The sequence below is a fragment of the Dermacentor variabilis genome, chromosome 1 (assembly GCF_050947875.1).
Source record: "Dermacentor variabilis isolate Ectoservices chromosome 1, ASM5094787v1, whole genome shotgun sequence".
Taxonomy (NCBI): Eukaryota; Metazoa; Arthropoda; class Arachnida; order Ixodida; family Ixodidae; genus Dermacentor; species Dermacentor variabilis.
In genome coordinates, this window is record NC_134568.1 from 166,592,126 (window position 1) to 166,615,953 (window position 23,828).

Sequence of the window (23,828 nt, forward strand, 5' to 3'; positions counted from 1 at the left end):
GACCGCCGGTTCGTCAGCACGCATCCGTTGTATCAGGTGGCTGTCTTCCTTTCGCACAAACACGGCAAGTACTCACGGGCGACAGGATAAGGGAAGACAATCGTGCAAAGAGATAATGGGCTCGTGTTACATCTACCGATGGCTCGGAAGCCCAACCGGAGATGCGGCGTCACGCGCCTTTGTCCTCTAGTCACCCGACCACGGAGTTGTATAAAAGGGTGGCCCTGAGTAGCCCACACTACTCGCCCACACTTGTCCGCCGCTCGTCTTCCTGCTTGAAGAGCGAAGAACATAGCCATGAAGGTGCTGCTGTGCTTGATCTTTGTGGGCCTGCTGGTCGCCACCGCCAGGAGCAGTGACGAACTCTGTGGTAAGCCTCGGCATGTTGCCTCCACTCTCTATAGACCTCGCAGCCGTCAAGATGTCAATGCAATGTTCGCATACCGCCACTGTTTCTCGCCAGGCCAAGTCCTAGTAAAAAACAGTACAGCTAGACGCTGCTCAAGCAGTGGCACTGGATGTGAGGATTAACCTTTGTGTATTCTTTTTTATACGCGACTCCAATTTTCTGTTCGAGCGAAAGCCGCAATTACAAGAGTGTTTTATCTTTCTGGCGTCATTACAGTCGTTCTATCTGGAACAAGACTTCTCATAATGCTCTGCTTTTGCTCGAGCCGTGTCATTTTTCTCTTCGTAAAGATGACCTCAATTCGTTGTGCGGCGTTATCGCAATGTAATCCGGTCGATGCGAGTCGCGTTATTACGGCCGCTTCCAATCAGACCGACGTATACGCTTAGAGGGAACGAGGATTTCTATTGGAGCACAGCTATGAACATGCGCGTGCACAGAGCACTCGAAATGGCGCTCATATCTGCACGGAGGCTTAACATCTTAAGTTGCAGAACTCAGAATCTGGGAGCGTGTTTCTTTGCCGCTAAAAAAGAAAACGACTTTTCGAAATGGTGCTCACGTGTTTGTCCTATAAAGGAATATTTTAATATAGAATGATATTGGACACATATGATCTTTCCCATTCCAGTGTTCAAAGTTGTTTTAGGTAATGTTCGAATTGAGATAGTCACTCTTTGTCTGTGTTTTAGCGGTGGGATTTTAGCGATGCGCTTTTGAATACCACTATAGCATTATTTTAAACAGAGGGTGCTTTGGAATACACTTTCGTTTGGACTGAGCTCAACAAAGTCTTGCTGATTGATTCGAATGTACACAGACATCGAAACCTCTGTGCAAGCAATTACAGTAAAATATAAATAAATAAATAAATAAATAAATCTTTATTTCATGTGCCCAGGAACAACCGGAGGTTTAAATACCGCTGCACAGGGAAACAAGATAAAAAAGCTAGAAAGTATTAGGGCTGTCACCATTCGTTACGGGGTTAGGGTTTTGCGACCTTCAACAACGTCTGCTTGAAGCTCGAACCAGATTAATCATCGGAGAGGATTCGGCAGGGGAGACGAGATGATGTAATACATCACTGCGGATGAGCGGTGCGCTCGAAGACAAAAAATACCGAAACGTGCGTGTACCTGCACGCAAGGGCAGAAAAGAAGCTTCTCCACGTGGCGGCTCGCTGGTTTTCTTATACCCTCCACCATCCGGGCAACCTCATTCTCTCTTGATCCCTGGTAGGGGACCTTGTGAGGATACGTCGGGTCAACCCACACAGAGCAACACGGAGGGAAACCACTCCTTGGCGTAGAGAGGTTGAACGTAGAACAGAGGAAAAGTGGGATTTGCACATTCCGTGCATAATCCCGTCGCACACACCCGACAGACCAGTCTTTTCATGTTGACGAGCTTGACAATTAGGCACGTCGTGCCTCAGGCGTTTGGCAGCCGTTTCATTCAATGCCGCACAAAGTGAACTTTAACAGACTGCCCCGCCGCCGAAGGAGATCCCGATGGGCAGGGGACGACATCCGCTGGACAGAGAGATGACGTAGGTCGGTGCTTGTAGTCGTCGTCGGTTGTCGTACGGCTCTCTTGAGCACAAAACACTGTGCGCGTTTTCCTACGTCGCTCAACGTCTCGGTCCGAGGCTAGATGCCTCAGAAGGGTCTGCAACAGTTTCCCGTTGATAGCATGTGTCGGCAGTACTACACAACAAGCGCGAGTCATATTCTCGGTGAGCTCCGCCACACTTATTTCCCACTCAAAAGTAACAGTTTTACAGAACACACAGTAGCACTAAATACATACATGAATTTGTTATACGCTTCACAAGACATGACAACCGAAATGCGTAAATCAAAATAAGACCCTTCCAATCCCTACGTCAGGAAGAAAAAAAAACGAGTTTCATGAAACGCTTGAGGCTGATTCTCGATCTAGGGGCTTCGTCTCAAGCCATCGCCATTGCCATTGCCATTGAGAGTCCCCTTTTTATAGCCTATCTCAAAAAAATATTGGTGGAAAGTGAGACTCCAGCACAAAGGACGGCCATTTTTGGAAGACGTTGTCTGAAACCATCTGACAAGACGATGATCCGTTTCGATGACGAACCTCGAGCCCGCAAGATATCAAGACAATTTTTGAACAGCCCATAAGAGACATGCGCATTCTTTCTCAGTAGCACTGTATGCCTGTTCTCGACTAGTGAGTTTCCGAGCGGCGTAAAGGACAGCGTGTTTCTATTCGCTCTCTCCCTCTTGGCACAGTACGACACCCATGCTTTGCTCTATCACTTCGCATTGAATGAGAAATCCCTTCGTGTAGTCCAGCAAACATAGCACGGGCTGACTCGTCAGTGCGCTCTTTAGGGCGTTGAAAGAGGATTCCTTTTTTTGGTCCCACAGGATTCCTTTTTTTCGTTCCGCAGAGCATCAGTTAGAGCGCTAGGTAGTTCAGAATACCTAGGGGTGTACCCAGGCACGTACCCAGGATTTTTTTTTCGGGAGGGGGGGGGGAGGCCCAACCCAAGGTAAATTTTCTATGCAAATGAGGGGAGGAGGAGGTACCTTTACTAGCACAAATGTGAATAATTCCCACAATTCGCCATAAAGACGCGTATACCCTCAAAAGAGAATTGAAATGAGGTGTATCTCCCAGGTGCGCCTGTGAGATACACCTCTCCTTTACTTGGCAAACAAGGAACCATATCAAATGGACTCCCGCATGAAAGAAGCGCAGGAAGAACACTGCCAAGAACAAGTAAACAAGCGAAAGTGTAAAATAAAGACGTCTAGTAGCGCTTTTTAATTAGCTCTGGAAGAATTATAGAGCAATATATATTTGTGGAACAATCACAGTTCTTTTGCACCCCTCGTTTACTGCTCTACCAAGTGGCAAAACCGACTCGCATTATTATTTGTGAAGTTACGTAATCATGATTGGTCAGCAGTCCCGTACAACCGCGTAAAGCGCAGGACGCTGCAGTTCTTAACGTACTGCGTCCGCCGCGGAAGGTTAGAAAAACACCCACATTAGCAAAGCAGAGAAGTGACTACATCAGGCGGCTCGATTGATAACTGTAGAAGCGTCATTCAAAACGCACGGAATCATCCTCCACTTCCGGCGGCCTTGTCTCTACTTTCTTTTTAAATAAAAAGATGTTGCTCGATAAATATTTTCACAAAGAACGGTTAAATTTGTTAATTTTCGCTTTTCCTTCCTGTTTAGCTGTTGCCTTGGCTCTCTCCTTTAGTAGATCGCTTAATTTCTCAACTCATTGCGACTCTTGTTTCCAGTTGTCAATTTTGCTCAAAAACTGCTGTACGATTAGGGAAAAGCCAGACGAGGTACGTAACGGGTGACAGTCATATTGTTTATGGGTTTAAAGTTATGTCAGGGCCTGATGAAGGACGCTGTTTCGCATTATTTTATTTTCCACCTTATCTCACCCATAGCGCGGGTATATGGCTCCAAGGATCTGCCATGGAGCGTCGCGGCGAGCCGTCACTCGAGAAAATAATGACTCAAAAGGAAAAGCTAAACGTATCTGGCGTTTTCTCCGGCCGCAACTCGTTCCACGATTATACAGTCCAGTTGACTACGAACCTCAGTCTAAACAAAGAAGATTGAACTAATCAAGCAACAGCGATGCGCGTGATCGTTGAATAGATGGTGACAACTGAACTCATCTTCAGTTAATCGCGCGGGCACCGAATCGATGAGAAAAGTGGCCGTCACACCCCAGAAGATGCCGGTAACTACCACCATCCAAAAGGAGTGAAAAAATTGAAAAACATTCCACTCTGTGAAGACGGAATGACAGCGAAAACTGACGAAAGTCAAAGCTCTCAAGCGAAAAGCAAAGTGCTTCGCCTCCGCCGCGGGTCGGCCCGAAGACAGCCTGCTTCACCCCCGGTGGCGGTGAAGCAGGCGTTAAGCGCTCCCCATACGTGGGTCCAGCCCGAAGGTAGTACGATGCCGGGCCTACACGCGGCGGAGGTGAAGCAGGCGTTAAGCACTCCCCATACGGGGCCCATCCCGAAGATTCCGAAGGACGTGCTGCAGGCTCCCGAGCCCACAAGTGTATGTGGCATTGAGCTTGAACCCTTAATGCACTATCACCAGGATTGGCCCACATGATCGTTTTTTCTGTTGACGGAGGGAGAGAAAACTACGGAAGGCTAGTCATACACAGCTTTCGATGTAAAAAGCAGCAAAATATTGACCGCCGAATAGATTGATTTGTCGGCGTTTTAGGAATGTGTGTGAGGAGTGGTGGCGTGACGGGGAGGAGTGGGGGGGGGTTGTATGCCACTTAATTTCGGGGGGGGGGGGGCGCTGGGAGGCCCGGGCCCCCTCTTGGTACGTGCCTGGGTGTACCCCTGATATTACCTTGCGGCCTCTAAGAAACATGGGAAATCGGTCTGCGTGCGAGGCTGCGGGAAATCTCGTATCGCAGCCGCCTTTAGCTGAGAATGACGGTGACGGCTCTGTCCGATTGCGTGACCGAGATAGATCATTTCCACTTGCACCATTTGACATTTTGATGCCTTGATGGTTAAGCCTGTTTCACGCAAGCAGGCCAACACTGCCCTTAGATGCTGCATATGCTCTGACAAGGATGTAGAATATATCGCGACATCATCTAAGACAAGTCGAACTCTTCCTGTCCTCGCAACACTTTACCCATAAGGCTTGAAGAACAGTGCGGTGTATTTTTCAAACCGAAGCTTAGGACGTTAGGGCGGAACGTTCCCAACGGAGATAGGAAGGCGGAATATTTGCTAGCCAGCTCTGTGAGGGGAACCTGCCAGTAGCCTTCAACTACATCCAGGGTAGCAATGAATCGGGCGCTACTAACTTTCTAGATGCGCTTTCCGATGCTTCATCATCATCACCATCATCAATATCATCATCATCATCATCATAATCATCATCATCATCATTAGCTTAGTTACGCCCACTGCAGGGCAAAGGCCTCTCCCATACTTCTCCAACTACCCCGGTCATGTACTAATTATGGCCATGTTGTCCCTGTAAACTTCTTAATCTCATCCGCCCACCTAACTTTCTGCCGCCCCCTGCTACGCTTCCCTTCCCTTAGAATCCAGTCCGTAACCCTTAATGACCATCGGTTATCTTCCCTCCTCATTACATGTCCTGCCCATGCCCCCATTTCTTTTTCTTTATTTCAACTAAGATGTCATTAACTCGCGTTTGTCCCCTCACCCAATCTGCTCTTTTTTTATCCCTTAACGTTACACCTATCATTCTTCTTTCCATAGCTCGTTGCGTCGTCCTCAATTTAAGTAGAACCCTTTTCGTAAACCTCCAGGTTTCTGCCCCGTACGTGAGTACTGGTAAGACACAGCTGTTATACATTTTTCTCTTGAGGGATGATGGCAATCTGCTGTTCATGATTTGAGAATGCCTGCCAAACGCACCCCAGCCCATTCTTATTCTTCTGATTATTTCAGCCTCATGAACCGGATCTGCGGTCACTAGCTGTCCTAAGTAGATGTATTCCCTTACCACTTCCAGCACCACGCTACCTATCGTAAACTGCTGTTCTCTTCCGTGACTGTTAAACATTACTTCAGTTTTCTGCAGATTAATTTTTAGACCCACCCTTCTGCTTTGCCTCTCCAGGTCAGTGAGCATACACTGCAATTGGTCCCCTGAGTTACTAAGCAAGGCAATATGATCAGCGAATCGCAAGTTACTAAGGTATTCTCCATTAACTTTTATCCCCAATTCTTCCCAATCCAGGTCTCTGAATACTTCCTGTAAACACGCTGTGAATAGCATTGGAGAGATCGTATCTCCCTGCCTGACGCCTTTCTTTATTTGGATTTTGTTGCTTGCTTTGTGGAGGACTATGGTGGCTGTGGACCCGCTATAGATATCTTTCAGTCTTTTTGCATACGGCTCGTCTACACCCTGATTCGATGCTTGATATAAGATAAATTTTATCTTTAGTGACCGCGTTTAGCCTGCGTTTAGTGACCGCGTTGAGTGACCGCGTTTAGCCACCTCAATTAAGATCAACGGCGAGGTGTTATCGCTCTCGAAACACTCGATCACACCTAGATTCAATATTTTTTCCATCTCCGCATCCATAATCTCACGTTGGCGCGGTGACACTCGATAAGCCTTTCAACGTACCGGTTCGTAAGAAGTGAGCTCGATGTCGTGTGTAAGAACCGATGTCCTTCCTGCCCTATTTATGAACAAGCCCTGACATTCTTGCAGGATTTCCTGCAACTCCGTCATTTGTTCAGGCTCCGGCTGCGCTTTAGAGACTACTGCTTTTCCCACTCAACTAATCCAAGCGCCAGTCAGTTTAATCCACCTGCCACACATCAAATAATAGCGCCAAAAATTTTATGTACGCGCCACGTACTTTAATCCTAACGCCAGTGAATCTAATCCAAAGTAAAGATGTATTTGCGGGGTTGTTCTAGGAAGTTCAAAATAACGACGAAATGTTATAATTTTGCGCCGACCAAACATAACTAAAGAGTCTTCTGGAAGACCATTGTCATGTCACAGAAAATTGCCTTTCCTGCGCAATACATCATCGAAATAATGCACTGTTAAGGACATTATATTATTGCCATGGTCAGGTCATGCAAAACGTAGCTATTTGATGGATTTGATAACAGGCGTTGAAACAAAGGGGCATCCGGCAACAAACCATTGATTTATAAAGCTGATAAAAACACGCTGAAAAGAGCGTCACTTGACATCTGATCATTTTAGTTTCTACAAGCCCCGTTGACATGGATTATTAAATGAACGAGCTTCGAACAAGCTCTGCTATGGTACGCAGGTCGCGCACGTGAGACCACGAGGAAGGCGTGTTACGTGACTTCATGTAACTTTTGCCATCCCAATGGGTCATTCCCGACCACACTAACGTGGATGTTAAACGAATGAAAATCGCAAAAGCTATGCGATGGTACACACGTAGCGAACGTCAAACCAAGTGGGAAAGGCTGTCACGTGACCTGAGGTATCTTTCGCTAGCCCATGTGTGATGCCCATCCATAGGGACATGGATATCTAACGATCGGGTTTTGAACAAGCTGACCACATGAAATAGATTCAAGTGAAACCATCTAACTTTCGCAAGCCCATGGGCAATTAGAAGCCATGCTGACATGGATACCAAACGAACGGGAAACTCAAAAGCTGAGCGATGCTAGCCATGTAACGAACGACAAATCACATGGGAAAGGTTGTCACGTGACCTCACGTATCTTTCGTTCGCTCATGCCTGATTCTCGACCAAACAAACATGGATCTAAAACGAATGGGAATAAAAGCTTTGCGATGGCACGCACGCCATGCACTTCAGACCACATTAAAAATAGTCGTGTAACAACTTTCGCAAGCCCATGGGTAATTCCCAACCATGCCGACATGGATATCATACGAACTGGCTTCGAAAAAACACTGCGAAAGCACCTACGAAGAGCACGTCAGACCGTCTGAAAATGAGTGTCCCGTGAGCTCATTGTCAGTGGGACTGTTGCCACGCAAAGCAAGGGGAATGGAGGAGGAAAGTGCGTCACGTGGCTTCACGTGACTCTGCATTGAACGTGACTGATTGCTGAACCATTTGGCGTGGATATCATGGCGAGAGGAATTCACCTTGAAAGCGATGTGGTTTTGATAGAACTGAATTGGTAAAACTTGCCAGAATTCTTTTCTTCCCTTGCACGCGCGCAGGAAGACTGATATATTTGCAAATCTTGGCTTTAGTAGCTGCTCTTCCCACATTAACGATGCTATCGAATTGTTGTAATGATCTAGTTTCTCGGGATGATGTGCCGCTTTGTGCGTAATTAGTGCACAACATTCCTTTCTATGTGAAAAGAGGTACGTGCGTTTCCGAACCCTGGATGAGCAGTAACATCAGTAGGTGTAAGATATAATAACTGTAATTTCTACTTTGTTAAAAATATTCGCCGTGTTACTTTGGCTCTAACAAGTCAGCGGCCGCTTTCATCGGAATTGCCCACTTGACAGAACCTAAGATGTGAACAGAGTAAAATTCGGTGAGAATAATCCTGGTGCAATTTCTTTGCTTCAAACACCGCAGTGCTTGAACTCTTGCAGTGTTATAATATACATTTCCTAATTTGATCTAGTACTTCAACTCGCCATTTTCATCTACATGAGCGCTTCGCGATAGACTCGAGGCGCAGAAATAGCAAGAGTGTGTCATATCATAGTGTACTGTGCTGTACAAAGGATACAAGTTACAGAACCTTCTCATCCGCATCGCTGGCTTTCTAGTGACAAACTTCTTTCGAAGTTTCTCTACAGTACATGCGGCTCATTTGGGGCAGCTTGCCCTGTTAACCTACATGCGCACGAGAAAAATAAATAGAGTGCCATTTCTGCAACCATCAACCTGGCAGACATCACCAAAATTTAAGAAACATGTTTACCTAATATGTCTATATCAAGTTATTATCCCTTACCACGTCTGTCTAAGCTTCCTAGCAGCTTCATTTATTACCAATGAAATGCTGTTTCTGGGGTGCGGGTGTTGTTTCTGAGTGGAAGTGAAAGGAAAGGATTTCATAAATTTGTTAACACGCAGTGCTTCCGCGATCATTGGAAACATTATCCCGGTGATCCTGACTCGGTTACAAAAAAAAGTGAAACTTTTTCTAGTTTAGTCAGTGTGCAGTAATTATGCACAAAGCAGCACAGCATCCTGAGCAACGAGAGCAAAACAACAATTCAATAGCACCGTTAATGCTTGACGAACAACTACCGAACCCAGAATTTGCAAGTATTTCAGCCGTCTTATGCATGCGCGAGCAAAGAAAAAAATTATGGCAAGTTTTACGATTTCTTCTCTTCTATCAGTGCCACATCGCTTTCAAGGTAAATTCCTCTCGCCGCAATATACACGTCAATAGGTCCAGCAGTCATTCCTGTTGAATTCAGAGTTACATGAAGTCACGTGACGCGCTTTCCTTCTCCGCTTCCGTCGTATTGCGTGGCAACAGTCGCACTGGCTGTTCGACTACCGTTAGTTTAGTAAGCACTTCAGTATGTTCGTGAATCACCCAATGCTTTCAAATTGTCCTGTGATGTCACGTGACACTCATTTTCACGTAGTCTGACGTGCTCTTCGTGGGTGCCATGGTAGAGCTTCTTCGAAGCCAGTTCGTATGCTATCCATGACAATATGGTTGGGAAGCACCCATGGGAATGCGGAAGTTACGTGAGGTCTCGTGACACCCTTTGCCACCTAGTCTGATGTTAGCTTGCTCGGTACCACCACATAGCTTCTTCGATTCCCGTTAGTTAGATATCCATGTCAGCATGGTTGGTAATTACCCATGGGTATGCGAAAGTATCTAATGTCCCGTGGCTCTTTTGCACGTGGTCTGAAGTATGCGACGTGCATACCATAGCAGAGCTTGTTCGGAGCCCGATCGTTTGATATCCATGTAAGTAAGGTGTGGGATCCCCCATAGGCTAGCGAAATATGCGGGAAGTCACGTGACAGCCTCTCTCACGTGGTTCGACGTTCGCTGTGTCTACCATCGCGTAACTTTTGCGATTGCCGTTCGTTTGACACTTATGTCAGTTCGTATCGTACTCACATGTGGGCTTCCGAAAGTTACGCTAGGTCACGGGACATCTTTACCACGTGGTCTAATGTGTCCCGCGTGGGCACTATCACAGAGCTCCTTCGAAGCCCGATCGTTTCTTTTTTTTATTATTCACAAATTCACCAGTTTGCTTGCAGGTGATATGCATGTCAGTATCTTTGGGAAGAAAGCATAAAGAAAGCAACAAAATCCCAATAAAGAAGGGCGTCAGGCAGGGAGATACGATCTCTCCATTGCTATTCACAGCGTGTTTACAGGAAGTATTTAGAGAACTGGATTGGGAAGAATTGGGGATAAGAGTTAATGGAGAATACCTTAGTAACTTGCGATTCGCTGATGATATTACCTTGCTTAGTAACTTAGGGGACCAATTGCAATGCATGCTCACTGACCTGGACAGGCAAAGCAGAAGGGTGGGTCTAAAAATTAATCTCCAGAAAACTAAACTAATGTTTAACAGTCTCGGAAGAGAACAGCAGTTTACGATAGGTAGCGAGGAACAGGAAGTGGTAAGGGAATGCATCTACTTAGGGCAGGTAGTGACCAGGGATCCGGATCATGAGACTGAAATAATCAGAAGAATAAGAATGGGCTGGAGTGTGTTTGGCAGGCATTCTCAGATCATGAACAGCAGGTTGCCATTATGCCTCAAGAGAAAAGTGTATAACAGCTGTGTCTTACCAGTACTCACGTACGGGGCAGAAACCTGGAGGCTTACGAAAAGGGTTCTACCTAAATTGAGGACGACACAACGAGCTATGTAAAGAAGAATGATGGGTGTAACGTTAAGGGATAAGAAGAGAGCAGATTGGGTGAGGGAACAAACGAGAGTTAATGACATCTTAGTTGAAATCAAGAAAAATAAATGGGCATGGGCAGGGCATCTAATCAGGAGGGAAGATAACCGATGGTCATTAAGGTTTACTGACTGGATTCCAAAGAAGGGAAGCGTAGCAGGGGGCGGCGGGAAGTTTGGTGGCCAGATGAGATTAAGAAGTTTGCAGGGACAGCATTGCCACAATTAGCACATGACCGGGGCAGTTGGAGAAGTATGGGAGAGGCCTTAGCCCTGCAGTGGGCGTAGCCAGGCTGATGATGAAGATGAAGATCGTTCGGAATCAGGAATAGGCTGGCGAATATTACGTAAGATCCCATGACGCCCTTTTCCACGTGATCTGAGATGCGCTACGTGGTTGTAATCGCAGAGATTGTTCGAAGCTCGTACATTTGATAGATATGCATGTCAACGGGGCTTGAAGAAAACAGTATAATGAGGTGTGACGTGACACTCTAATGGCCTATTTTTATCAGCTTTAGAAATGAATGATTTGTTGCTGTATTTGTTGCTGATCAGCAAAGCCATCAAATAGCTGCGTTTTACATGACCTATTCATGCAAATAACATAACGTCTGTAACAATGCATTATTTCGATAATGTGTGGCACAGGGAAAGCGTTTTTTTGTTTGCACATGACAACGCTCTTCAAGAAGTCTCTTCAGGCATGTTTCGTCGGCGCAGAATTATAATATTTAGTCGTTATTTTGAACTTCCCCGAACACCTCCGCAGATGCATCTTTACTTTGTATTAAATTTACTAGCGTTAGGATTAAAATACGTGGCGCGTAGATTAAATTATTTGGCACTAGGGTTAAATATGTGGCAGCTGGATTAAAGTGTCTGGCACTTGGACTAATATAGCTGGTGCGTGGATTAATTTGAACGGGAAAACTTGTGGTGCCCTAATTAGTAGTTCTCTAGCCTCTCGCTTACTGACTGACACGAGCCGCGGAAATCCTACCGGAATGTGTTCGGGAACGTTTACCATCACGTATACAACCGCTTTCCGTTCCCTGTAAGGCTTCAGCAGATTGCAGTGATAAGCCTGCTGTATCTTCCACTTTCCTCACAAGCTCATAACGTAGTTCGTGTGAGACAGCTTCTGAACGACGTTTGCGGGAGCTTCCCACTGCACCTCGACTTTGGTTTTCTGCGATGGGCGCAGAATCATTACTGTATCGCCGACTTCAAATCGACGGTTCGTGGCTGTGCGGTCGTAATACTCCTTGTACATATGCTGGGCTTCAGACACGGCCTCTTCTAACAACCTCTGCGCCTTCCTTAAGCGTTCTGTAGCTTAAGTACGCACTCGAGCACAGCTGGGTCTTCCCCGCGTCCTTCTCGTGATTCGCGCAGCATGCGCAGCAGTGATCGCAGCGAGCGGCCGTATACGAGCTTCTGCTGGCGAAAAACCAGTTGCTTTATGCGGCGCAATCCTTAAGGCAAACATGGTAGCAGGCAAGCACCTCTCCCAGTCTGTCTTCCTATCGAAGCATGACGCCCTTAACGCGCGCTTCATAATATAGTGTAGCTTCTCTACGAAATTGGATTGCGGACGGTACACTGAGCTGTGAATGAACCTTACCCCACATCGTTCTAGAAAGGTCTTGGTTAGGGCACTATAAACACGGCGCCTTGGTCGGACTATACTTCAGTGGCAAAACCAACTCGCGCGAATATCCAGAAGAGCACATGAACTATTTCCACCGAACTAAGTTCTTTAAGTGGGACCGCTTCGGAGAATTTAGTAGCGGGGCAAATCGCTGCCACAATGTGAAGGTAACCCGAAGTAGTTACTGGAAGTAGGCCTTTTGTGTTGACTACGAGCCGATGAAGGGGCTCATTCATGGTCGGCACTAGCTTCATCAGCGCTCTTGCCTTTTCACTCGGCTTCGCCACGCGCTGACATGTGTCGCAAGTCCTTACAAATTGCGCTGCGTCGCGGAAGCAATCAGGCGAAAAATACTCTTGTAATCGTCGATGTTTAGTTTTCTTGACACCGAAGTGACTAGCCCAAGGGATTCCGTGCCACCTCTCACCGTGCCACACGTTCGTTTGGATTGCTTCAGGTGTTTCGCAGGCTGGGGCCCTTCTTTTGCTCGAGCGTCAAGGCTGATCACTAACAGCCGCTGTAGGCCTTCCGACGTAGGCGCTACAGACAAATCTGGTGAATGCTCTGCTAAATCGGCTGATGTCACTACCGGGACCTCTGCCTGCGCCGATCCAAACACCTGCGGTTCCAACGGGGGGCATTCTCGATCTCCACTTTCTGAAATTCCAAATAGCCATCCACCTCACATAGCCCCGTTTCCGCGACTGCTTTGCAGTTAACTCACGAGCTTTCGGTATCGTTGTGCCATCATGCTAGCCTCCCCGAACATTAGCCCTTTCTCGCTCAGAATCTGATCCGACCTATTTGAGAACAGGTAAGGGTACTGCGGAGGAAGTGTGGGCGATACGGCAGCTTCCGTCTCAAATTGCCGAAAGGACCTTTAATAGACACCTTTGCGACTGGAAGACATGCATTGTGAGCTTCTACAGATTGCTTGCTTCAGGCGAATTCACCCATGAGCATCACAGGTTCCACATAAGAGCTGTAAACCACTTCCATAGTTGCCGCGGCATCGCGCAGTACGCGACGTGGTTTCCCCACCGAACACGTTTCCCGTTTTGCTCAAGGTTGCGCATGTGCGGTTCGAGCAGCTTCATGTTTTCGTCATTGCAACCGACCCATAAAAACACTACCTTTGCCTTGTTACATTGCGCAGCAATGTGCGCTGGTTTGTGACAGTTGTAGGAAAGAAAAGGTTTCCTCACTTCCAGTTCGTTTTGCTGCTCTGCCTTAAAGGGCCCCTAACGAAGCCACATAGAAAATTTTGGTTATACGCTGAAACTTGTTACGTGCCCTCTAGGGAGCGTTCTGCCGCAAAAATTTCCAAATCGGCTCATTAATAGACGAGATAGAAATATTTCAGTGCCGGGAACCCATGATTTCAGCAGGCGGGCTCCACTGCCAAGCAAGACGCTCTCTCCACTGGCCCCGTCTAGCCTACGCAAGCGCAATTGCTTCCCTGCGTTCGCCCATACCAGACCTCGAGGATCGCGTGACGCATACGTCACAGGCCCCGCCTTCATTTTTTTTTCTCCTCGCTTCTTTTTTTCGGCACTGCGCACTTCCGCTGACAGCGTCGCGCGCGAGCTGTTGTTTCGTTCGCGCAGCGCACGATTTTGTGCGCTGTGTACAAGGAAACATGACTAGCGGTATAAGTTAGTACTACACGAATACTGAGGCAGAACAAGCGGATCGCAGTGCATGATCACGGCGCTGGAGCACGGTAGAAAATGGCATAGCTTCGGTACCAACGGACGTGACCACACCACCGTGGGAACAAGCAGACGAAGTGGAAGTGCATCTCTCTTGCTTCGATGTGAAGTAAAACAAAAAAAAACCACACAGACATTCCGTTTGTGTGTTTTATTATTTCTTTAAACTTCAAATCGTTAATTCAAGCAACAAATCGCACAGATAACGGATGTTGTCTTGAATAATTCTAGAAGTCCCGTGTCGCTACGAGCGACGTCACACTGCGGACACCAGTACCCCCCCCCCCCCCCCCTGGGTACGTGCCTGGTGCGTAGGCTTGCTCAGGAGCAGTGAGTGGCAGACTACATCAAAGGCTTTGCTCAGGTCACAGTAAACGGTGTCGGCTTGCCCCTTTTGAAGTACCGGCGCGGAGATCCGTGTTTGAAACTTGCGAGTTTTCTGATAGTGGAGCGGCTGGTGAGAAATGCAGTCTGATTCGGAATGAGTGAGTTCATCACAGTAAAAGACAACATGTTGTGAAAACCAAGCTCAATAATCTTAGACGAGGCACAGAGAACAGAAATTGTGGTATAATTCGAGACATCAGTTTTACAACTTAAGTACAGAAAAACGCGAGCAGTTTTCCACATGTGAGGGAACGTGGAAGTAGTCAGAGTTGTTAAATATGGATGTCAATACTGGAGCAAATATACTGCCGCAAGCTTTTAGAATGGCGGAGGGGATGCCATCAGGGCCACAGGATAGGGAAGGCTCCAAGCGCGTAAGGCATTCGAGGATGAGCTTTTCATCAAACAACACAGCACTAGATGTAGGAACCGTCGTGTGCTGCTGACTTCAGCGTTGAGACCTGCAGCTTTATAGAATGGTGATAAATGCGCAGCACCCGCCTTGGTTGCTCAGTGGCTATGGTGTTGGGCTGCTGAGCACGAGGTCGCGGGATCGAATCCCGGCCACGGCGGCCGCATTTCGATGGGGGCGAAATGCGAAAACACCCGTGTGCTTAGATTTAGGTGCACGTTAAAGAACCCCAGGTGGTCGAAATTTCCGGAGTCCTCCACTACGGCGTGCCTCATAATCAGAAAGTGGTTTTGGCACGTAAGACCCGAAATATTATATAAATGCGCAGCAAAACAATCTGCGACTGCTTGAACTTTTACTCCTCTAGAGTCAAGCAGGCGAAAACACTTTCCCTGTATATTAGAGCGCTTACGGATGCACTTCCAAAATTCTGCCGGCCGGTCGGAGGCGCTCTTTTCCAAGAATGCAACATATGAGTGTTGGGGCGCTATAACGTAAAGCTATTCCACTTTTCTATTCCAATTCTGCAATAAACCCTCCGCGATCGCACAAAAAGCTTTTTTGAACCACCCCCACTTCGCCTGTTTGTCACGCGACGTCACGAAAACCGCGATAGCTCCCCATCTGATATGACGCGTACACACTGATTATTCACGATTGGACCGAACAAAAGAGAAATAGTTATTTCTCATTCAACGCCTTTTCGCCATTAGCCCTCGGCTATTGGTGAAAAGTTTTCGGGCTGCACCCGCTTCACCCCCCTGTCACGCGACGTCACAAAAGCGCGAAAACTCACCGCGACAAAGGGACGTGTACGTGTTAAAGATGCATTAATATGCCGAACAAAACTGAATTTTTTTTCTGAATAGCCGCACGCTGCCCCGTTCCGAAAAGAATAAAAGGTGGCTGCCACCGATCGCCCAGGCACTGGCTACTCGCACATGCCGGAGAGCATGGGTTTATTTGCGTACAATAAAACTTTTTGCGTGGCTGTGTAACGTTTTCGAGTACTTTCGGCACGTTTACGACCTCGCTCTGGGAACTATTCTTTGCTGAGGATCTGTTTGAGCGGCATTCTTAACGTTCCGTTGCATACCTATGCGATTTTCGACCAGCCATCTCAAGTAAGGGAAAAGGGACCAATCGCAGGCACCGGCACCAGCTTCTTCATCCGGTTATCGATTTTCAATCCACTGGCTAGGCCCCATCAAATCCCTCTCCACTTTTGCGTGCTGCTCGCCTCATGCCAAACAATTAGATAAGACAATCCCGCTCACTGTAGGCAATGTTATTCGTTCTTAAAGCAAACAAAAGTGACCGCTCATAAACGAGGGGAGCGTTTGATTGGTTTGTTCAGACAACCCTGCGGGACACCACCCGATGCTTGCGTCGGCGATCACGCATGTTTGACATCAGGAGATTGGAATAAAAACGTACTGGAATAGTTTTACGTTATAAGGCCCTTGATCCCGCTTATAGAGACGTTTACAGAGAGCCCGGAAAAAGCGGAATTTTTCTCGCCACTCTTTAGTCCCAGGAATGCCGCATTTTTGGTGCGCGTGGTGTTTATGTTTTAGGGTAATTATGAGTCTAGACGAAAACCAGTGGGGATATTTAGAGCATTTGGGTGTGTACTGAGAAATGTATTTGCGCATACTGCTCAAAATAAGCTCCGTAAGCTGATCCACTTGGTCATCAACATTGGCTTTGTCTGTAACCAATGACCTATCAGTGGTGGACAAGAAATAATATAAACGAAAATAATCACCACGCTTGAAAGCAAAGCGAGAGGATTCATTTATGCCACAGGAGGAGCTCTGCCTCAGGGCTGACACAGAGGCAGTTATCTTAATAGACGGATGAAACTTCTCCGGACGCACAAGCGACATGCCAGAAGGAGAGACATGTAAAGCTTTAGAGATGCAAACGTCTAAAACGTTGCCCCGTGAATTGCCTTTAAAGTTATGCCGCTGAAGGGAACAGAAGGACAGAAACTCCAACAACAGGCTGCATTTCTTCTCTATGTAATGATTGTAATTATAATATCTAAGCATGTTCCAATCAATTCCACATGTTTAAATCAGCAAGAAGGATTACAATGTGCTAAATGCGGGAAGATATCATTTTTTCAATAGAAGAGATTACCTCATAAAAGAAAACAGGTGAAATATTCTACTAAGGAAGATCCGATCAACAATTTTTCACAGCGCGCTAGGCTGATTTATAGCCAAATCGACTCCTGCACACATTCAATGTCGTTGCGCCGAACACATCTGAGTGAGTTTTCAACGACTACAAGTACGCCACCACCTTTTTGTTGAGATCCACTGAAGTCCCGGTCACTGCGGAAGACGTTGTAGTGCGGCGGAAACAAGTCTGAAGAGGAAATTTCACTGAAGAGGCTAGTTTAAGAATGAAGTAAAATAGGAAGACGAAATGACATTGCAGAAAAAATCACGCGCTTTGGTGCGAAGTGCACCAGCGTTTTGGTAAAATATGTCCAAATTACACGTCACTTTGATCCTTGCGGGTTATCTCGGAAGCATGAAGCATGTCGTTGTGTAGCACCCCACGGAACGGCTTGAACAGGCATCCCATTTGCCACATTGTCGGGTCGGTCCGGCGCTTAAGGGCTTCATCATCGACGGCTACATAAAAATAAGAATACGACTGATATCATGTCCTAAGACGGCGGCAGGAGAGGGCAGAAATATCGAAGGCCATCAAGTGCTTCGCCAGGTCGGAAGAGATTGTTTCAGTGCGTAACTTATAAACAAAAATAGCCTTAGGTCGTTGTGGCTGTTGAGCTACAGACAATGTCGAACTCTTTAGGGCTCCAACTGAGGCAACACACTTGTTCTTTTTTGTTTAGTCTCGGAGGGAATTTTCAGTGGTAGAAGCGAAACTACGGGGGGAAACGACGACACGTTGTTCTGCAGTGCGTAGGAACACAGGTAGATAATGTTGCATTGAGGCAGGAGTAGCAGTAGAAGACCTTCTGAAGTCGACAAGTGACTTCCAAGGCGTGGCAGTTGCACGACGAAAGAGGTTGTCGCCCAGGCAACGAACCTCCGCTCGAAGGGAGGCGACGACCTGGCTCTGTTGCTCCACGCCACGGGAGTGGTCCTTACGAAGGCGTTCACTCTCTCGCAGTTGGGAAACTTCGCCGTTCAGGAATAAGATTCCCTCTAGCGCGTCGAGAAGGAGGCGACGAAGACAGGCCATGCCGCCGTCAAGGTCAGCCAGTGATGTACTAGATGGGGAAATGGCTTGGGAAAGGGAAAGCTGCAGGGAGCACGCCATCGACGGGTCGTTGTCGAGTGACACAAATTGCAGCAAAAGGAGCGCCATCCAGACTTTGAAGGCTCCAGTTCATCGTCTGGCCAGGTCACACACTTCGCATGCACCCATTTTTCACTTTTCACAGCAATAAAACGGCGGCTTTCCAAAAAAGGGCACGAGCAGAGCAAGCATGCGTCCTGACTACTACCACTACTACTACTACTACTATTACTACTACTACTACTACTACTACTACTACTACTACTACTACTACTAATAATAATAATATTAATAGCCTTTGTTGCGAGTTATTATATACATGCATTTTTTGTTAGGTCTGTCGAAACCTTCCGAGGGCTTGTATGCCAGAGACCTGGCAGTCGCGGCAAAATCACATTGACAGGGTCTCGAGCATAACTAATGCTCTAAAATATTGCCACATCCAATATGCGGCACGTAGAGAAAGACGAAGATCTCGCGCACTGCAGAAGAGAAGACGAGGTCCCTGCGCGATCGTTTTTCAGTTTTGCGCCATTGTTTAGGTGACAAGACAATACAAGACAAGACAGTTTGCCTGCAATTAAAGTGTCCTGCTTTGTTTTATAAATTCCTGCTGTTTGTGAATCGTGACACTGGTGGAGGCACTGGTAAATGTTTAGGACGCCTGTCAACAGCCCCACATCAAGCCCAGGACGTTTTCCGTGTGTCGAAACACCCGTTCACCGCGCCAGCCGTCGCCTACTAGGCCTAAGCCTAGAATTTGGTCCCGTGCTATGAAGTCTGCCTGTTACCACGAATGCCCAAGCCATGGCAGACCCAGGCCCTGCACAGGGGACTCTTTTGACTCCTTGATCTCCCGTGAGCTTCAACGGCAACGCCTACGAGGATGCAGAAGACTGGCTTGAGGAGTACGAGCGTGTAGCCAAGTATGATGAGTGGCATACTGGTTCGGCATGCCACTCGGCATACCATGTTGGCATGACGACGTCATAGTTTTTCAGAAACTATCGAGGAACACTTGAGACGGCTTCTGGCGGTTCTACAAACGATACGGTCCGCCGGCTTAACACTGAGAGCAGAAAAAATGTCACTTTGGTTTCGAGGAACTCCTGTTCTTAGGTCATATTTTCACTCATCAAGGCGTCCGCTCTGACCCTGACAATATCACGGCCGTCGCAATGTTTCCAACGCCAACGAACAAGATGGCAGTGAGGCGTTTCCTAGGTCTCTGCTCGTATTACAGAAGTTTTATTGCCAATTTTTCACATATAACTTCACCGTTAACGCACCTTACAAGAGAAGACGTTGACTTCGTATGGGGCGAAGAAGAAAAAGCAGCGTTTAATGATCTCCGACATCGCCTCTAAACACCTCCTGTACTGGCTCCCTTTGACGGGCGCGCCCATACCATGATTCATAGGGACGCTAGCAACTTAAGTCTAGGCGCTGTGCTCGTGCAGCGGCAAGACTCAGCCGAGAAAGTTACTGCATACGCAAGCAGGACGCTCTTGCGTGCTGAGTCTAATTAGTCAACCATAGAAAAGGAATGCCTTACCGTGGTATGGGCAGTTATGAAGTTTCGCCCATGTCTCTATGGCCGTTCCTTCAGTGTTGTCAGCGATCATCACTCACTTTGCTTGCTGACGAAGGATCCGTCCGGTCAACTAGCGCTTTGGAGTCTAAGGCTTCAAGAATTCGATATGACAGTGGTGTACAAGTCCGGACGAAAGCATTCCGACGCCGACTGCCTTTCAAGGTCACGTATTGAGCAGGAAGTCACAGAGGACGACGAACACATGGCTTTTATAGGTGTTCTAGACACTGCCACCATTGCTCGTCAGCAGCGGGAAGACAGCGAACTGATTCCGCTTATTGATTTTTTAGAAGGCCGGGTTACAAGCGCGCCCAAAACATTTGCAAGAAGCTTGCCATCCTTCTGCTTCCGTAACGATGTTCTCTACAAGAACTTCTTTGCAAGCGGAAGCAGCCGCCTACTTGTCTTCCCAACGTCACTCCGCCATGAGGTCTTGCAAGCCTGCCATGATGAACCGACATCTGGCCACCTCGGCTACACGCCAACACTGGCACGAGTCAAAGAGAAATATTACTGGCCAAGGATTGCCACCTTTGTGAAACATTACATGCGCATGTGCCTCGATTGTCAACGACGCAAACCACCGCACGTGAAACCCGCTGGGCTACTTCAACCAGTCCAAGTGCCCATGACCCCATTTGCCAAAATCGGGATAGACCTTGCCCGACCATTCCCGACTTCCAATACTGGCAATAAGTGGGTAATAGTTGCCACCGATTACCTGACACGCTATGCAGAAATCAAGGCTCTTCCAAGCGGCATCGCAGTCGAAGCAGCGCGATTCTTTATTGAAAACGTGGTTCTGAGGCACGGTGGGCCAACCGGGATAATAATGGACAGAGGGACTGCCTTTACGGCTACACTCCTAAAGACAGTGCTTAGCCTCAGCGGCACGGCTCACCGAAAGACCACAGCCTATCACCCGCAAACGAACGCCTAACAGAACGCTTGAACAAGAATATCGCCCACATGCTGAGTATGTACGTAGACGTGGAACACAAAAATTGGGATGACATTCTACCGTACATCCCATTCGCTTACAACTCTGCTCAACAGGAAACAACGCGAAAGACCCCATTCAGCCTTATTCATGGCCGTGAAGTGACGACGATGCTCGATGCGATGTTGCCATGTGACTGCGGTCATACAGGCACGGACGCTGAAGCTTTCGCTCAACGCGCTGAAGAAGCGAGACAACCCGCCCGCGTCATAATCACCCGAAAATAGGACTACGACGCTCGACGCTACAATCTATGGCACCGATACATCACCTATCAGCCAGGCGACAACGTCTGGGTTTGGAGTCCCATCCGTCGGTGAGGGCGTTCAGAAAGCTCCTCAGGCGGTACTTCGGTCCGTATAAGACTGTACGGCGCCTCAGCGATCTGAACTATGAGGTTATCCCTGACAGTCCTCCTTCCTCCAGGGCGAGGCAGCGTCCAAAAGAAGTCGTGCACATTTGCGCATGAAGCCCGATTGTTTGGAATGAAGTGCCCACACCTCGTCTGACAAATCTTCCTGCCGCTAGGGGAGCATCGGGACGATGCTCTCTCTGGAGGGAGGCAAAGGCCACATCCAATATGCGGCACCTAGAGAAAGACGAAGAGATCTCGCGCATTGCAGAAGAGAAGACGAGGTTCCTGCGCGATAGTTTTTCAGTTTGCCTGCAATTAAAGTGTCCTGCCCTGTTTTATCAGTTCCTTATGCTTGTGAATCACGACAATATAATCTAAACTCTTCATATTCAGTTACACGCTGAAAACAAATTAACAAGAAAGACACAAACTAGACCAACAAAGGTTCTACATGTCATCATCAAAGAAAATGGCTCAGACTATTTCATGAATATGCACTGAATCAGCAAATGTGATAGAGGAAAGCCGGTAAATGGATATAAGTAACACGTTCAAAGCAAGTTCAATGCTCACATACACACAAATAAAGGTTAGCGTCGTACGAGGGACATTTTCTTAATTATCCCTTCCTTTAAGGCGCCCCTTAAGAGGAAGCTTTAGCTCGGGCCCAACTCCGACGTGGCCTATTCAAATACATGTAAAACGCAACAACGTTTTTACGAGATAACCCTTGGACCATTTTTAATGAAATTTGTTGCATTTGAGAGAGGAAGCTAAATTCTAGTGACTGCCGGCAACGAAATTTCGATATAGGGCCTGAATTTTGTTAAACGAATTTTGAAAAATGAGAAAGCTCGAAAAAAATAGAAGCACGAAGTTTACAAATGAATAGCTTTGCATCAAGAACAGGTATCGCAGTTCTGTAAACGGCATCCATTAGATCATTCAAAGCGAACAAATTCTACATGTCAATTTATATCTTACGTGAATTTGTACGTTGAACACAAGGGTTCTACAGAAGTTTCATTTACATATTACTAAATGTTTTGAAATACATGTGTAACATATCAATTTTGTCCGCTTTAGATGTACTATTAGATGCAGTTAACATAATTGCGATATGTTTATTGCCGAGTTACCCATTTGTAAACTTGATAGTTCGTATTTTAAAAATTTGCGATTTTTCCCAATTTTTAATAAAGAATTGACTATCTAAATAAAAAATTTGAAACCAACAGTCACTAGGTTTTCGGTTTTCTTTTGAATTCAACAAACCTCGTCAATTTTCGTGCAGCGGTTGCCGAGAAAAACGATTTCTCCTTTTGCATGTATTTACGAGCACCCGAGCTAAAGCTTCCCCTTAAGCCGGATAATCTTTGTTGCTCCACTACTGAGGTGGGGAGTTCATTATGCAAATTCAGAATATAATATTATATTTGCCTTTTGCCATAATTAGTTTTTGGGCGAGGAACAGCATATCTGGAGAGATTGTGTAGATTCATGTGCTTTGTAGCGAGTACGCGAAAATCTTCGTTCCAAAAATATCTCGCCAAAACAACAGAGACAAACACTGAATCAAAGTTTGGCATTCTCAGAGATCTGAATGAGTTCTCCAATCAATGTTTGTGTTGTAGGGTACACTTTTAAAAATATTTATAATAAACTGTTCCCTTTGGAATTCCATAAGCTCCTGCAATTAAAGAAAAGAGAGCAGATGCCATGCAGATGAAAAACAGCAGTGAACGTTGCATGATAAATTACTGTCCAAATGAACGCCTGGATATTTAACGCTGTCTACATATTCAGTCGGTGTACAGTCACAATTCAAACAATCGGAGCCATGCAAGAGGCTAGGCAGAGTGGCATCAATAACTTTTATGGGATTTCTGAAACATACTAATTGCGTCTCTTGCGCATTAACTTTTACTTGTTTCCATGACGTTTACTGTATCGATTTAAAGCGGAGCAACAATCCTATCATATTCCATGTATCCTGAAGCAAGCAACGTGTAGTCCACACATTAAAAACAGTGTTTGCGTCAATTATCTGTCCCAAGTCACACGCGTTTAAGTTAAAAGCCGTGACAGCACTGAACCCGGCGGCACTCCTGTTGTGAGGTACCGAAGTGTGCTGTGTACCTTATTCAAGGAAACAATTTGAGACCTATTCAAAAGACAACTATTACGGAAACCTAGAAAATATCCTCGAACGCCATAGCTTACAATAAGTTTACAATAAACTTTTCTGCATAGAATACGGTGGTTAACTGAGTCAAACGCCTTTGATGTATCCAAAAATTGTCCTCAGGGCCCTTGATATCGTTCCAATGTTTCATGTAAAAATCTGGCCAAGTTTAAAAAAAGCTTCTGCGTGCCGCTGCCTTGAACAAGGCCGTACTCCGAAAGCGATAAAATGTGCTTACGAACAAGCCTTTTGAGCTCCAGGAAGAAGCCTTTCCAGCAGTTGTGCTAAGCAAGGAAGTACGGACATAGGGCGGTAGTTTTCTGGTTTTGACTCATCTCCGCCGTTAAATATCGGAATGACACGTTCTATTTTCAAGACATAGGGTACAACACACGTGT

General features: G+C 46.7%; 1 protein-coding gene across 1 annotated transcript in view; it reads left to right on the top strand.

Moving 5' to 3' along the window:
• The first annotated feature begins 210 nt into the window (after positions 1-210).
• The window catches only part of LOC142587836 (uncharacterized), a 29,178-nt gene continuing 5,560 nt past the window's right edge, over positions 211-23,828 (top strand). Inside the window, exon 1 of the mRNA XM_075699131.1 lies at positions 211-370. Coding sequence (XP_075555246.1) covers positions 298-370 — 73 coding nt within the window. The 5' untranslated portion in view covers positions 211-297. The remainder of the gene's footprint in view (positions 371-23,828) is intronic.